The 15877-nt window shown below is 39.0% G+C and overlaps 2 protein-coding genes across 3 annotated transcripts; both read right to left on the bottom strand.

Annotated features, from left to right (window-relative positions):
• Window positions 1-866: 866 nt before the first annotated feature.
• On the bottom strand, window positions 867-4791 carry LOC103989309 (pentatricopeptide repeat-containing protein At2g20540-like). Of its 2 annotated transcripts, none has more exons than XR_010514756.1 (3): window positions 3441-4788; window positions 2441-2511; window positions 867-1287 (listed from the first exon to the last, which is right to left on the bottom strand). XR_010514756.1 is itself a non-coding variant. In XM_065190241.1 (3 exons), the coding sequence occupies exons 1-2, from the start codon at window positions 4637-4639 to the stop codon at window positions 2501-2503; spliced, it is 405 nt and encodes a 134-aa protein (XP_065046313.1). In that variant the 5' UTR covers window positions 4640-4791; the 3' UTR covers window positions 867-1287; window positions 2441-2500. The 2 variants fall into 2 exon arrangements, 1 of the variants encoding a protein (XP_065046313.1); XM_065190241.1 differs by having other exon boundaries at window positions 4246-4791.
• A 5509-nt stretch (window positions 4792-10300) lies between these two features.
• Window positions 10301-10918, bottom strand: LOC135677538 (uncharacterized). Its single transcript, XM_065189899.1, has one exon. The coding sequence runs from the start codon at window positions 10916-10918 to the stop codon at window positions 10301-10303; it is 618 nt and encodes a 205-aa protein (XP_065045971.1).
• Window positions 10919-15877: the final 4959 nt, after the last annotated feature.

Here is a 15877-nt window from a genome sequence, read left to right as displayed (position 1 = left end):
TAATATAAAAATTAATATATCTTTTAACATATTTTGTGAATGTGTGTAACTTAAGTATAATCGGAGTGTAATATTTTTTTAGATAATTTAGGATAATGTCATTTAAAATTTATTTTTTTAATATGTTCTATGAATAAGTATACTTTTTTTGAATATTTATAATATAAAATTAATATATATTTTAAAATAACTTAAATTTTTTTAGTTTTATGATAAATTTAGAATATTTTTATATAAAAATAATAATTTTTAAATATTTTTTTAGTGAGTATAACCTCAGCATAGCTCAAGTATAACAGGTATTGTTAGCAAACTGTAAGGAGTAGATAGAAAAGGAGGGGAAGGAGGAAGGGAGAGGGAGGAAGCAATGGATGAGTAGAAGAAACCAAAGGAGAGGTAAAGGAAGTGGATGAGTGAGAGAGAGAGAGAGAGAGAGAGAGAGAGAGAGGAGGTGGAAGTAAAGTAAAAAAAGGAGAAAATCAATGAGAAGAAAGTGAGAGGAAGAATGGTGGAGATGAAGAAGATGAAGGTGATTTAAAAAATTAATGAATAATATAAGATTTAATTAAATTAATTGAATAGTTAGAACTTAGTTAAATCGATTTGATCCAATTGATCTCAAAAGAATCAATTCATTTTAAAAAAATCAAATCAAATATAGTCAAATGATAATCATCTTTTAATGATTTGATCAAAGTCAAAAAAATCCTTTAATAAAAACTAAATACGAAAGCCTCATATGATTAAAAGCTCATTACTAGTAATTTTTAAATAAATTATCCAAAAATATATATACTGAGAACGTCACAAACGGCAACAAAATTCAATAACTTTGGATATAAATCTTTCAGGTTTTTTTCCTCAACAAATTCTATCCCTGAGATATAATATTTATTTATTTATGCGGAGAGAGAGACGTCTGAGATCAAACTAAACTCTGATCCCCGACGTCAACCTCGACGTACTGGTGAAGATGTTGTCGGCTACTTCAAGCATCAACACCTTCTCTTCTCTCTTAAGCCGAAGGAGGGGTGTCAGCAGCAACAGAAACAGTTGCTTCACAACCCAATGTTTCCTTCCATGCCATCTCAGGGCTCCCAGATACGTTGCCATGAAGGCCATGGCTTCCCAGCGCACAGGGAGTTCTGGAGAACCTCTTCAAAAACCTAGCAAGATGAACCAGACAACGATGCAGCGACAAACACCGGCTTCATCACTTGGTGGTAACATCATCCTTGCCAATCTACATCTGCCTCTTCTTTTATTTTGTCTCATCTAGTCTTCTTTCTGTTCATAATTACATCCTTATTCAGTCAGGATATCACATAAGCTTAACTAATTCTGTATCAAAGTAGAAAGTATTTCCTATTAATCATTGCATGCCTCAATATAGCTTCAGCATGTCAAGCTCAGTTACATTGTTTGCCATATGAGCATAATAACATACAAAGCAAAGTTTCAAACCAGAGTTTTCGTTTCTGTCAGAATATAATCATCACAGAGGCATATATAATTATCATGTTTTGGATTTCAGGTATATGGGAGTTGTTCCCGTTGAAGTGGATACTGCAACAGATGTTAGAGACAACCGACAAATTCATGCATGATCCTTGTTACTGCAATGGCATTACATTCCTCGACCTACAAAGCAAAGAAACTGTAGACTGTTGTTGGAGTAAACGGAGATGGAAGATTGAGGAAGACGATGGAGGACTTCATAGGTTGACGTTTGAGATGCTAGGTGTGACCAAGGAAGATGTGAAGGTGTGGGTGGAAGCAAGAATACTATATGTCGAGGCCAAGAAGAAGGCAGAAGAGAAAGAAGACAGGAGGCACACCGAGAGACAACATGATGCCAAATTCACACTGCCTCGTGATGCCGATGCTGAGAAGATTTAAGGCGGAGATGAAGGAAGGGGTGCTTCATGTTATCATCCCAAAGGTTTCACCATCAAGCACGGTTTTGAACATAGATGTGCAGTGATCACGGCTACTCATATGATCTACATGTGGCTTAGTTGATGATTTCTCCTTTTTTTTTTCTTCCTTTATTCTATTCATAAAGATAGGTTTTGAAGCATGTTCTCCCTTATTTCATAAATAGGTAGCTTAAAGCATGAGCATTCAAATCAAAGGGATGCTGAGTTTATGTGAAAACAATATTTTTATCAGAATTATTCCTTGATTGGTGTTCAATTGCCAAGCTTAATCAATAAAATTATATAAAAGTGACAGACACATAAGCATCGCATTACATTGTGTGGTGATACAACCATGCCTAGGTGTTACAAAAAATCTTTGGTTTTCTAATATTCAATTCATGTTTTGTAGCAAGATAGGTTGGTCTTTTGCAATGCAAGCATCAGGTATTAAAGCCATGAAAATAATCTCTCTCCTTGAAACGATAAGAACAAAAAGGAAAAAGAAAGAAAGAACATACCTGAGGAAGCAAACAGTGTCACAGATCACTTGGCTAACCTTCTAATGCCTTGAGGTGTTGTTAACATGGTCCTGAAAGTGTTAAGAACGAAGAGATTGTTTGATGTTATATTCATGCAAAGGTGACATTGTATCAAAACAACAGGTCCAAGTAAAATTGAAACAGCACATAACTAAAATACACAGAGCAGTTTGAGGAACATAAATGCATGAGATCAGATCACCGAGTGATGGTCAGAAAGATACATACAAATTTTTACCTACTCAAATAATGGCACCTGCTTCATGATGCATACTAGAACAGTCAAGATATAACATCACAATATTCTAACAAATAAGTGTTTCAATCAACTACCATGAAGCTCAGAATAATAAAATATCAAAAATAAATTCTGAAAATGAAATAGAGTTTAGCACTATTATGCATGATATTCAGGTCCTTGCTGCATTTTGCTAACTAGCATATTTGATCCAGTGAGTTCTATTCATGCATCAGTTGAATTGAAGTAGAACCACTTTTTCTGGGAAATAAACCATAGTCCAGAACAGCCTGCCCGTCTCCACCTTTATCATAAGGACTCTGGGCAAGTTATGAGCTTCATAATTGTGGCATTCCTCAGCCATTATGGAACCAATGCACTAGGATCACATATTGCTACACGCTATGTGCACTTTCAACTGAGATGGAAAAGTCAACTGCAAATGCTTGGCTATCCTTGGTGCAGGTTATTCATGATCTCATACATTGCTTATCCTTGACGACTAAAGGAGACTTTTCCAAATTGCTAAACTATGTTCATTCATTCTGTTGGGAAAGTATCTTCATCTTGCAATTTGTAGGCTGATAAGATCTCCGAGATTGACTAGTTAAACAGGTTAGTTTTGTTTATCTTCTTTTGCATAGAATTTAGCTGTTTGTCTGTCCTCTTTAAACTTACAGCTTAGAGTATTGTACTTAGTTAAAACAGAGTCATATCAGTAGACAAAGCATCAACACTTACTGCTTTATTTGTCAATAAATTCAATGTCTAAACCATTCTTCCTGTGCCACTATTCAACGTATATACCTCGCACTCTTTACTGAATTTAGATGAGAGTTGTCACTAGCAACAAACTCGTGCACTTCATTTCCCACTTCAATCCAACTGCAACTAGGCCTCTTCTTGATTCTAGTATCCTTTATCAGTCTTCTAACATTTACAGCCTCTTCCCACCTCCCACTAGCTGCTTCAGCATTAGCTTGCAACACTAGAAACCCACAATTTGTTGGATCCAACTTGGAGATGTTTTTTACTAGTTCATTGGCTAACCCAAGATTTCCATGAGTCCTACAAGCTGCAGCTAACGTTCCCAATATGAAAGAATCATCCTCTGTGGTCTCTATGATCTGCATTGCCTCATCAAATCTTCCAGCTCTTCCCAGAAGATCAACAATGCATCCATAATGTTCCTTCTTAGGCTCAATGCCATAAACATTTTGCATTGTTTTAAAGTACTTCAGACCTTCCTCGACCAAGCCAGAGTGGCTGCATGCAGTTAGAACCGCAGTCATAGTAATGTCATCTATTCCAATCCCAGTTCTCTCAGCATCTGTGAATATTTCAAGAGCTTCCTCCCCTAGTCCATGAGCAGCCAGTCCGAAGATCATAGAATTGTAGCATGAAATATTTTTTCGAATTATCTCATCGAACACTAGTCAGGCATCCTGGATACTGCCGTATTTAGCATACATATCTACGAGTGCATTGCCAACATAAGCATCAATTGCAATCTCATTCTTCTTCACATACTCATGAAACCACTTACCTGAATCCAGCATTCCTAGATCAGCAATAGCAGATAACATTGTGACAACCATGACTTTGTCAGGCTTCAAACCATGGAGCTGCATTCGGTGAAAGGCGATCATTGATTCGCTTAAATCTCCACATTCCAAGAACCCACAGATCAACGCAGTCCAAGAGTTAACATTTCGCAGGGGAATCTCCTCAAACAGCTGTTCTGCGAGCCGCATCATACCTAAGCGAGCATAGCTAGAGAGCATCACATTCCAAGCCACAATGTCTTTATCAGGCATGTGATCGAACACCTTACGAGCATCCAGTGCTTGAGAACACATCCTATAAAGGTCCATCAGCGACGTCGCAATGTAGATGTCGGCGCCCAGGCCCAACTTCAGGACATGACCATGCAGGGCCATCCCTTCCTCGAGGGCGAGAAGATTCGAGCAAGCTTTGAGGGCGGAAGTGAAGGAGAAGCTGTCCAGCCTGTCACGGACAAACTTTTAAACAAGATGTTCGATGTAATGCTTATGTGTGTCCATGTCTTTTGGCATGTTCATGCCTTGTACAACATATAGAGGAGCGGCCGAAGACTTAAGAGTCCCACTTTAGTTGGGTTGGTGGCCTCTTTAGGCTTGTAAATAAAGGTTGTGTCATGTGGACACGTGCGAGAGATTTTCGGTCTGTAATGGACCATTTTACCCTTTGTTGTGCAACTGTTCAGAGCTTGTAAAGTCTGTTTGTAATTTGCATTGTCTATGAAGTGTTTTTCGGACATGTTTGCTTGTGGATCCCGATTGAGGCGTTCTCTTTAACCCGTTCTCTCTTTTGTTGGTCCTAAGGGACAATGGGAGGCTTCGGGGAGGCTGACCTTTGCGGACGGATGCGCGAGGGTACCGCACGACTTAGGCAAAACCAACTAAGTCCGTGACAGATGGTATTAGAGTGGGACAAACACTCATAGAAACACTTAGCATGCAAACGTGGGGGACCTAGCGGGGCTGCGTTGAGGGCAGTCAGCACACGCGCGACCGTTTGGGGGAAAAAACGGGCATGGAGATGTAGGGAAAAGAGTCGCTCAGAGGAGCGGGCACCTGACATTGGCATTCAGAGGAATGGCCAACCCTTCGCGCAAGAGGTACCACGAGAACATACAAGCTTGGAAGAATGCGGAGCGCACAAAGGTTGGGATGGCTGAGTTTGAGCTACGGCTCAACGTTGACAACTTTACTTGATGGTGCTCAAGGCAAGCGAGGTGCTTGGCAAAGGACGAGACCATGCAAAGTGGAATGAGTTGCTCATCGACCGAAAGAGTTGTGCAAAGCTCACAGAGGTGAGGGGAATTGCTAACTCGAAGAATTCGGTACTCATGCATGGGCTTGTATGCGGACGATGGAATGTTCGTGGCTATCCCAAGGCGGTCGAGACTCGGCGCCATGGAGCATTGAAACTTTCTCTTCGGCATGCGAAGGATACGTCCGGAGGAGGCTGAAGTGTGCAACGAGTTCAGCATGTTGCTAGGCCTTGAGGGGTGCAGCGGTGACTGTATTGACGTGGAGCCGCAATCTAGCAAGTGCGTTTGCAAGAGGCAGAACAATGCACAGTTTGTTCAGCAGATCGGAGTAGTCCAAGGGGATGGTGGTCTCCGAAATGAAGAGAGATGTTGCTCCAACGAGACAGTTATCCAGGAGGGATAAGTCTCGGCTCTCCAGAGGGAGAATCATGTGAGACGGACTTCACATGTTGAGGAGGAGTACCTCATAAACAACAACTCCACGAAGCTCAATGGACCGAGCAAGCAGCGAGGAGTTGCCGCATGATCTCGCTCGAGAGAATGCATTGGTGGATGCATTGCGAGATCAAGTGGGGGAGCGACCTGAAGCAACTTTAATGAAGGCACACTTAGAGTCGATATGGTGATCAGACTCAAGGGAGGGTTGACCCATGGAATGGTGGACGCGAGGGCCACCATCGACTCAATGCAAAAACGAGGAGCGGAGCAACTTGGGTGTAACTTGGCGAAGTACCCAAGCCACCTGAAGGGAGCCAGCAGAGAAGTTGGAACATGGAGCAGAAGCACAGTGCTTTCCTTAGACAGAGGTCAAAGACATGAACTCTTGCAGAGGCAAGGGTAGGATCATGTTGTTCCATGGGTCCTTCATTTTGACGGAGCGGACTCATCTTGCATGGTGCCAAAGACGAAGGGAGCTTCTGGGCAAATGCACCTTATCTCAGAGGAGCATTTGATGGAGGAACTAAGGCGACTCAATTTGCGGAGGCGAAGTTGGGTTCAGAAGGCCTTAGCACGGGGCAAGAGGACGCAGAGGCGGGTACTCTTGAAGAATATGCCACAGTGTTGCCATTCTAGTTGCCATGAAGGAAGCGGTGCGCAGCGGAGATTGTGCTGGTAGGGGCAAAGGCCCAGGATCCAAGCAATGGTGCACAAATTACAGCGAAGTCGGTGGACTTCGGGAGCTACTAGGCGACGGACTATCCTAGAGCGGTGCTTCATCTAGGTGTGACCCAAGAGTGGGTGGATGAAGGTCGATTGCCAAAGGAGCGAACAAAATCGAAGGTGGAAGAGACCCTGCAATGTATTGGCAGAGGCCACACATGGAGGGTTCACAATTCGAGTTCATCCCACAAGGATCAGAATGCAATGGAGATGTCACCAGGAGGCGACATAGTGCAGCGGATCATGGTGGAACGGTTCGTGGCAATGCGATACACACAAAAAGTCCCGTGAGGGACTTTATCATACGGAGGTATGATCGGGAGTTACTGGAAGCTCCACTTCGGTGAACAACACGACGGCAAGAAGGGCTATGGATTCAAGGAGTGAAGGCCATGGTACCGCAGAGGCGGATCTTCCGGGCGTGCATCGAATTTTGCATCGGATGAAAACCTTGGTCATCAGCATATGGGGGATGTGTTCCACCAAGGGAAAAGTTCGAATGCAAGTACTAGTGAGTCCCATGGGAGGGACTTGATTATGCAGAGGTATGATCGAAGCAGCTGGAGAGTTGGACTGCTCCAGAGCTTATATTCACTTAAGGGAGCCCGACAAGTCAGAGGACAAGGCCGAGTAAGCGAACGTTGCTACCAAGGAAGCTAAGGAGAACATAATCGGTGCAAACCCTACAATGTGATGGCAGAGGCCATGCATGAGAGTTGCAGTCTGTCTTTCCATCGACCAAATGGACTGCTTGGAGAACAAAGAGGTGTTGAAGCAGGGGGTTGAAAGGGGCGAGGAAGCGACGACGAGTCCAGAGGGACTTAGCTACCCAAAATCAAGCATCAGTTAGAATAGAGGTGGACTCAGAGGAGCGCCACGGAGACATATCTACTGATTGTGAAGAAAATGGATACAGATGCGAGGCGACGGATAGTAGGGCCATGGGCATGGCAGCGCTATGGTACCGCATAGGCGGGACTTCCGTGAAAGTCATTGATTCCTTGCTCTCATGGAGGGAGAGCGCTTGGTCGTGAAAGGGGCCGAGGAGGTGGAGCATGCAGAGGCAGACTCCAAGTACCGAGACAAGGCTGAAGGGCAGAGGCCAATAAACTTCGTAAGACCGGTGTCAACAAGTTTCTCATCAAGATAGCCGTAAGTGAAGGACTTCGGGTCATACAAGAGTGCACGACCAAGGAACGAAGCAGACAGTACGCGGTGCTGCTACTCAGTGGAGTAGGCGACAGAGTTGATGGAGAAGACAGTACAATCCCAGAGGCGACCTCATCTATCAGAGAATTACTCCAAGTTGGGGTGAAAACTTCCTGCATTCCAGAAGTTCGATGGCATTGAGAAGGTGAATAACAGTAGCTAACTCAATGCAAGGAGTGCAAACACTCCAAGTGCTTCAGAAGTGTGAGCAAAGAGCAGGCGAAGGCCAGTAACCAGCTCGATGCATGAAGTACAACCTCGAGGAGGTGGGCGAAGTCAAGTAACCTTTGCCTTCTCCACTCTTAAGAGGATGAGCGAAACCGAGTACCCCAATTCTCTTATCTATCCAACAGAGGAGCTCTGCACATGTTCAAAGACCCTTCGAAGATAATGGAAGGCAATAGTTGTCAAATCCTCACCAACGGTGATCAGTGCTACTGAGAGTAGATTGTCCGCTTCATTTCCCAACGAAATGCCAATCGAAAGCGGAAGTGATGCGAACCTACTTGGATGTGACAACTAACTGAAAGAAGAGTCAATGAGCAGATTTTGTGGAGGAAGGACCCAAAACTTCAGAAGTTTGCGAGACGATGCTCGTTAAAGCTCCAACAAGCATCCAACCAGTTCAAGCAGCATGAGGAATCTTTGAGAGACTGGCGCAGTAAGGATGGTCTTTTCCTTCATCTGGGAGATCCGTAGGAATCAACAAGGATCAACACGACTCAGCCAACCCCACACCATAGTCAAAGTCATTGGCGAGTTAAAGCAGCATGGCGGATCAAAGGTTCGACTACTCAAAAACAACAGCGGAGAGCAGTTAGGAGCCAGGAGGCGCATTGCAGCTGGAGTAGAAGATTGAAGATTTAGCAAAAGCGAAGAGTTGCAGTGTCGACAAAGGCTTCGATGAGGACGTCGAAGGAATAAGTAGGGGAGAATGTCACAGACAAACTTCTAAACAAGATGTTCGATGTAATGCTTATGTGTGTCCGTGTCTTTTGGCATGTTCATGCCTTGTACAGCATGCAGAGGGGCGGCCGAAGGCTTAAGAGTCCCACTTTAGTTAGGTTGGTGGCCTCTTTAGGCTTGTAAATAAATGTTGTGTCATGTGGACACGTGCGAGAGATTTTTAGTCTGTAATGGACCATTTTACCCTTTGTTGTGTAACTGTTCAGATCTTGTAAAGTCTGTTTGTAATTTGCATTGTCTATGAAGTGTTTTTCGGACATGTTTGCTTGTGGATCCCGATTGAGGCATTCTCTTTAACCCGTTCTCTCTTTTGTTGATCCTAAGGGACAATGGGAGGCTTCGGGAAGGTTGACCTTTGCGGATGGACGCGCGAGGGTGCCGCACGACTTAGGCAAAACTAGCTAAGTCCGTGACAAGCCGGCAACCACAGTCGAGCATCCGGCGATAAACGAGCAAGGCATCGCGGTGGTGACCTGAGGCCAACATAGCGGGGGACATGGGCGAAGACCCGGTCGGCGTAGGACGGGCGGTCGAGGGAGAAGCAGGCGGAGACGAGCTTTGCGGCGACGAGGTTGCTAGAGTAAATGGCGTGGCGGACGATGCGGGCATGGATTTGGGTGAGGCGGGGGAAGGAGACACAGGAGCGAAGCAAGGAGCAGACTTGGTCTTCTACTGCTCTAGTGCTGGCGCCGACGGGGAGGTGGTCTGCACTGGGGTGAGATCGACTATAGGAATCGTGATCCGTGTTGGAATCGCGTTTCTGCTGAAGAATGGAGGTCAAGGGATGCGCAAAGGAGGATAGGCTCGACATGAAGAATATTAATGCCGCCCCCTTCTACACACAATATATATAACGGCTGCATAAACCATATATAACAGCGTTTATATATATATATATGTATATATATATATATATATGTATGTATGTATGTATATATATATATATGTATATATGTATGTATATATATCTATATATGTATGTATATATATATGTATATATATATACATACATACATACATACATATATATATATATATACATACATACATACATATATATATATATACATATATATACATACATATATATACATACATATACATATATATATATACATATACATATATATATATACATATACATATATATATATACATATACATATATATATATATACATATACATATATATATATATATATATATATATATATATATATATATATATATATATATATATATATATATATATATACACACACAAACACGCAACAGACAATTAAATGCTATTGAATAGGAAGATTAGTTTACCTGAACAATCAATCTTATTGAAGAGCGATTATAGTTTATTCAGAGATGATGATATAACACAAATACTGTTTGTTCAGGCAGATTACATGTACAATTACGATAAGAAATCCATGGAGTAGATCATAGAAACTATGAAGGTTCAGATCTCGTCCACCACAAGCCAGTCTTCTCCATCAGAGTATTCCCGGGTTACTCCAATCATATGGAAACCTATTTCACTGTCTTCATCACTGTCAGTGCTGCTCTCCCCCGTCTCTCCATATTTAGCACCACTGTGTCCCTCCTTTGGATCAACAGCCTCCAAAAGAGGTCCTCCATGGCCATAACCTGCACCTTCTTCCATGTTCTGGTCATCATAATCATCTCCTTCGTGCTGACTAGAAGCGTACAAATGGTCAACGATCTCGCTGGCGGAGATCTTTCTGGAGCTCAGCAATCTTCCGCCATCGACCACCCTCCACAACACGAGCCGGTGGTTGAGCACCACATCGCACGACCGGAGCTTGTGCGCTCCTTTGGCCTTGTCCCTGGACTTGGACACGGGACTGAAATGGCAGTCCTTGCACCTCTCCCTGCGGCACCTGGCGGTGCACTTGGAGTGGTTCGTCGGCCGCGACGGCGCCTTAGCAAAGAACCCGGCGGCCGGAGGGGCGCCGACGTGGTTGGGGACCCTGGCGTTATTAGGCCTCGGATCGGATTCCGCAGGTAAGAAGGCGGAGCTCCTCACCATGCCATGCTGCCTCCCCTCCCTCTTCATCTTGTTGCTTCGTGGAGGAGGAAGACGCAGTGGGTTTGTAGGATTTCAACTGCTGAAAAGGTTGGCTTTTCACGTACGTTTCTTTGTATGTTTTTGTTGGTGGTCTTTGATCAGTTCAAGCTTCCGAAGACTAGTGGATTGGAGAAGCTGGCAAGAAACCTTTTTAGAATGCAGCCAATGCTGATCTGATACGAAACTGGTATCTTGTGAAAGGGATGCAAGCAAGAAGAAGGTGCAAGGAAACATGACATGATTAATAAATGCAATATGTCATGTACTTAAGCAGATATGCAGTGCATATCTGTAGAACAAAAAGAGTATTTCTGACCAAATAAACATCAACGAAAAAGAAATTTCTTTTGTTATAGAATTAATTGCATATATTCAATGGAAACATATATAGAATAATTCTAGCATATCAGATGGAATCATCTTCCAAGAATAAACAAAAGAAAAGACTATTGAAATGTCTCATAAATTGACCCATGCTGATCTTCTTGAAAGACTCTTTACCTGCAATATTAAATGGAAAACTATTCGAAATTTTTTGTTTATCTCTCTTGACAGTTCATATATTCTGTGATGACGAATAGTAATGGATTTTTTTTTACAATAGTGGAAGGGAAAAATAATAATAATAATAAAATGATAATTATCATACCGTTCTGATTCAAGAAGAAAACATCTAAGATGAAGCTTGAATATTTATAGTCTCATATGTCGATGATAAAATCATATCATAAGATAATAAATATTACTAACGTGAGAAATAACTAATTATTGATCCATTCTCTTATGATCTTCCATTGTAATCTACTAAGTAGAAGAAAATAAAGAAAAAAAAAGTATAGAGTAGAAAATATAATCATATAGAGGCTAATCGAAAATTTTATATTTTTTTTTTCCTTAAGGTTAAAATATATTCAAATTTCAATTTCTCTAATGTATTTAAGGTTAAAATTTATTTAAGTTTTCGAACCTTCCAAACCCTTTATTATTATTCCGATACTAACGAAGAATTTTTCGTCCAACATGCTCTCAATATAGTTTTTATATGATCTTAATCAGATCAACTTGCAATACGATTTGATTACTTATGACATATACAAGACATACTTAAACTAATAAAATTTATTTAAATTAAAAAAATTGCTCCAACATCATTTTATTTCTAGTTTCTTATTAGCACTATTTAATAAAAATTATGATTGTCTATATAAATAAATTATATATATATATATATATTATATTATATTAATGGTGAAGATGATGGTAATTCCACAGCTTATTAAAGAATGTTATGATGATGACAGATTCTGGTCTTGATAATGACCAATTAGCTACATAACAACCTTCTAATTTTGTTCAAAATATAAAATTTGTTTGGACAAATTCTCTAAAAAAAATTTTTTTTTTCCTGTAGAGAGCCCCTACAATTTTCAGTTGAACAAAAGTACCAACACCTATTTATTTATCTTTTTTTTCCTTCAATTTTGAGTCAATTTCAAATGAACCAAGAGATCTTATTTGTCTTTTTTTATTTCCAACCAGTTTAAATCAACAATAGACCAGTCCTAAATAAATAATAGACAACAAAAACACATAATATTAAAATATTTTTAATTATTAAGAAAACACAAAATTATAAAATTAATCTTAAAATTTAAAATAGTGTTATGAAAATAAAATCATGATATAAAAATAAAAATCATATTATTTAATACAAATAAAAACATAAAATAATACTATATTTATATATTTTATATAGATAACAATAAATTCATTATATAAACTAATAAATGTTAACAATTAATTTTAACATTTTTAAAATTTTCATGAAACCTAGGAAATAATTTTAAAGGCTTAAATTATCATGTACTATTTTAAAGCCTTTAAGGGTATATTTTTATTTATTTCAACCTATAAAAACTTGAAATTATATCATTTTTAATTTTACCAATTTAAGGTGAATTGATACTTTGTGCCAAAAACCATTTAAAAAATATTTGTAGAGAAGGTTTTGTAAATCTTTGAGGGAAAAATAAAATGGAGACCTGAATTACATTGTTTTTATTGATGAGTATAACCCTTTAATAATAATGTAGTTCACATCTCACTTTTTTTCAATTTTTTTAAAATTTAATCTTGGATATGATTTTAAAAAGGATTAAATAATCAAATTTTCTAATAACAAGCCTTTAAAATATATTATTTATTTATTTCAGTCATTAAAAGGTTGAAATTATGTAATTTGTTAAATTTTAGTCAATTTAAGATGAATTTACAACCATTTGAGTCAAAAACCACTTGAATATTATCATATAAGGTTTTCTGAAATATTGAGAAAAAAAATTTAGAGACATGAGTTACACTTATTTTTTATTATGCTATAAAAATATAACTCTATTTAAAAACAATAAGACTCACCTATCATTTTTTAATAAATTTTTTAAATTTTCAAGAAATGCTAGAAAAGACTTACAAAGACTTAAATGATTATTTTTTTATTTTTAATATTCTAAAATAAATATTTTTATTTTTCAACCCTTATAAAATTGAAATTGTGTCTTTTTAAATTTTATCAAATTTAAGGCAAATTAACACTCTCTTTGAGTTAGAAACCACTTGAATATTACTAGAGAAGATTTCCTAAAGTTTTATGGAAAATAAAAATTAGGGCCTAAGTTATAATATTTTTTAATAGGGTTATATTATTTTTTTTATCATATAAAAAAACAATGTGACTTCATTCAAAAAAAAAAAAAAAAACCTCTGATCCTTATTTTTTAAAAAATATATAAACGTTTTTAAATGTTTTTTATCTAAAAATTTTCTTTTTTATTTTACATGCTATATCACAACATGCAAGAATGTAATATCTTTATGTAACACCAATTTTATCTAACTATATAGATCATAGTATGTGAGACAAAATTCTCATTAGATACACATGAAAACTTTTACTGTATTTTTTGGTGGGGATAAACTTATTCAGGAATTCAGAAAAATATCAAATTAATTCTGCAAATGTTCCGAGAGAATTGTGAACAATCAATAATCCACCCTTAGTTTACTCATAAGGAACATTTGTAATAATAATAACATATTACTGAAAAATATGTTCCTTAGTCAAATGCCAAGAACATGGGTACATATAAGATTTCAGATACAAGGCTGATAATTTCTTTGCTGTTTTTTTACTTTATTTTGATCACAATAGAATGCAGCTGATTCCATCTTCATGGTCTACTCAAAGACCACAACAATGAGACACACTCATTGTTCTTCTTCCCCTACCAAGAACCAATCTCCATCTCCTGATGCATAGTCTGTCTGGTTCGGTGAAGTTTCCTCGCCTGCCAACGCCTCATGTTTCATGCCATCATCTCCTCCGAACCAGTCATCTTCATCGATCCCGTCCATCAAGACGCCTACAGCCTCGGTCGCGGACGCTCCTCGGCGGATGGCCAGCCCATCTCTGAGCTTGGAGCTCCCTTTGGCTTTGCCCTTCGACTTCCACGCAGGCTTCGCATGGCACGCCGCGCACATCGGCTTGCCGCCGCCGCAGCGGCCGGTGAACTTGGAGTGGTTGGTGGGCTTCGAAGGCACCTTGGAGAAAACTCCGGCGGTCGGCGGCGCGTGGAGCTGGTGCAACGGTCTGGGTTTGTGTCTTGATTGGAGAGGAGGTGGGAGGAGGATGTGAGTCCTCACCAGCCCGTGTTGGCGGCCCTCGCGACGCATCTCTTCGGCTTGCCTTGAAGGCTTGTGGAGGTAAGTTCGGGTGGCGAGAGCGAAGCATGTTGGCGTTGCTCATATAAATGCATGCATGGCAACTGTGCATGCTGTTGGATGGACGTTGAATCCTTGGGGAAGAAGTTGCCATTGTTCTTGGTGAGCAAGCAATCCTGCACGGTCCATATCATAGGTAACACGCCTCTCAAAGTCAATGGTAGGTGTTCCAAGCATTGTATGCCTGTGGAATGTGTCAAGGCATGTACGCTGGCCCAGCTTGATCATTGGTCCAGCTGAATCAAATTAGTACAAATCCCAACATGCTAATTAAATGTTTTTATTGTAGTTAGATCTTTTTAATATCTCGATTTTAGACTTAAAATATTTATATAGAAATCTTTATAGTTAGATCTCTTTAGTATCTTGATAGACTTAAAAAAATTATATTAAACTTTTTATAATTATAAAAATAAAATATTTAATCTCATTTATCCTAACATCATTAATTTTACTGAAAAAAATATAATACAAAATAACACGTACATAAATGATACGAAATAATGGGTAAAAAGATAATTTTAATGATGGTGATGGACGGTGATATCATTGGTGGTTGTTGTGGTGATGGTTAACAAGAACGACATAGTGGTTAATATTATCGATATTACGAATGATAAAAAAATAATAGGTAAAAATATAATTTTAATTTGATTTATATTTTTCATCGGTAAAATCGATTGTGTTAGATAAATATGATTAAATATTTTATTTTTATAATTATAATGATTTAAATATAGAGTTTTTTGAAGTATAAGAATCGAAATACTAAAAGTTAAGATATGAAAGAGATATTAGAGGGATAATATATAATTAGCCTAAATCCGAACTCAATCGATTGAGTCAAATTTTAAACAAATCATTGATATTATTTTGACGAAGCCACTAAATATAATATAATATATAAAAATGATTATATTCATACTTTAGGACAATAATGATTTCGATATCTGACCAGACCGATATGGCATTAGTTTATTGGGTAACAAAACTATCGTTAATATCATCCCTAACTTAATTAAGGTCAATGATAGTGTTATATTTATTCCTTAAATTGTGAAGGATCATTCATCAAAGATAAATATGTACGTACATAAATTGTATCCCGGAGAATAGACCGGTACTAACCTCAATTAAGTTAGGGACGATATTAATATAACTTCGAGGAAC

Source organism: Musa acuminata, chromosome BXJ1-6 (assembly GCF_036884655.1).
Source record: "Musa acuminata AAA Group cultivar baxijiao chromosome BXJ1-6, Cavendish_Baxijiao_AAA, whole genome shotgun sequence".
NCBI classification, from domain to species: domain Eukaryota; kingdom Viridiplantae; phylum Streptophyta; class Magnoliopsida; order Zingiberales; family Musaceae; genus Musa; species Musa acuminata.
Note: the sequence above shows the minus strand (reverse complement) of the source record. Positions and strands in the feature narration are given on the sequence as shown.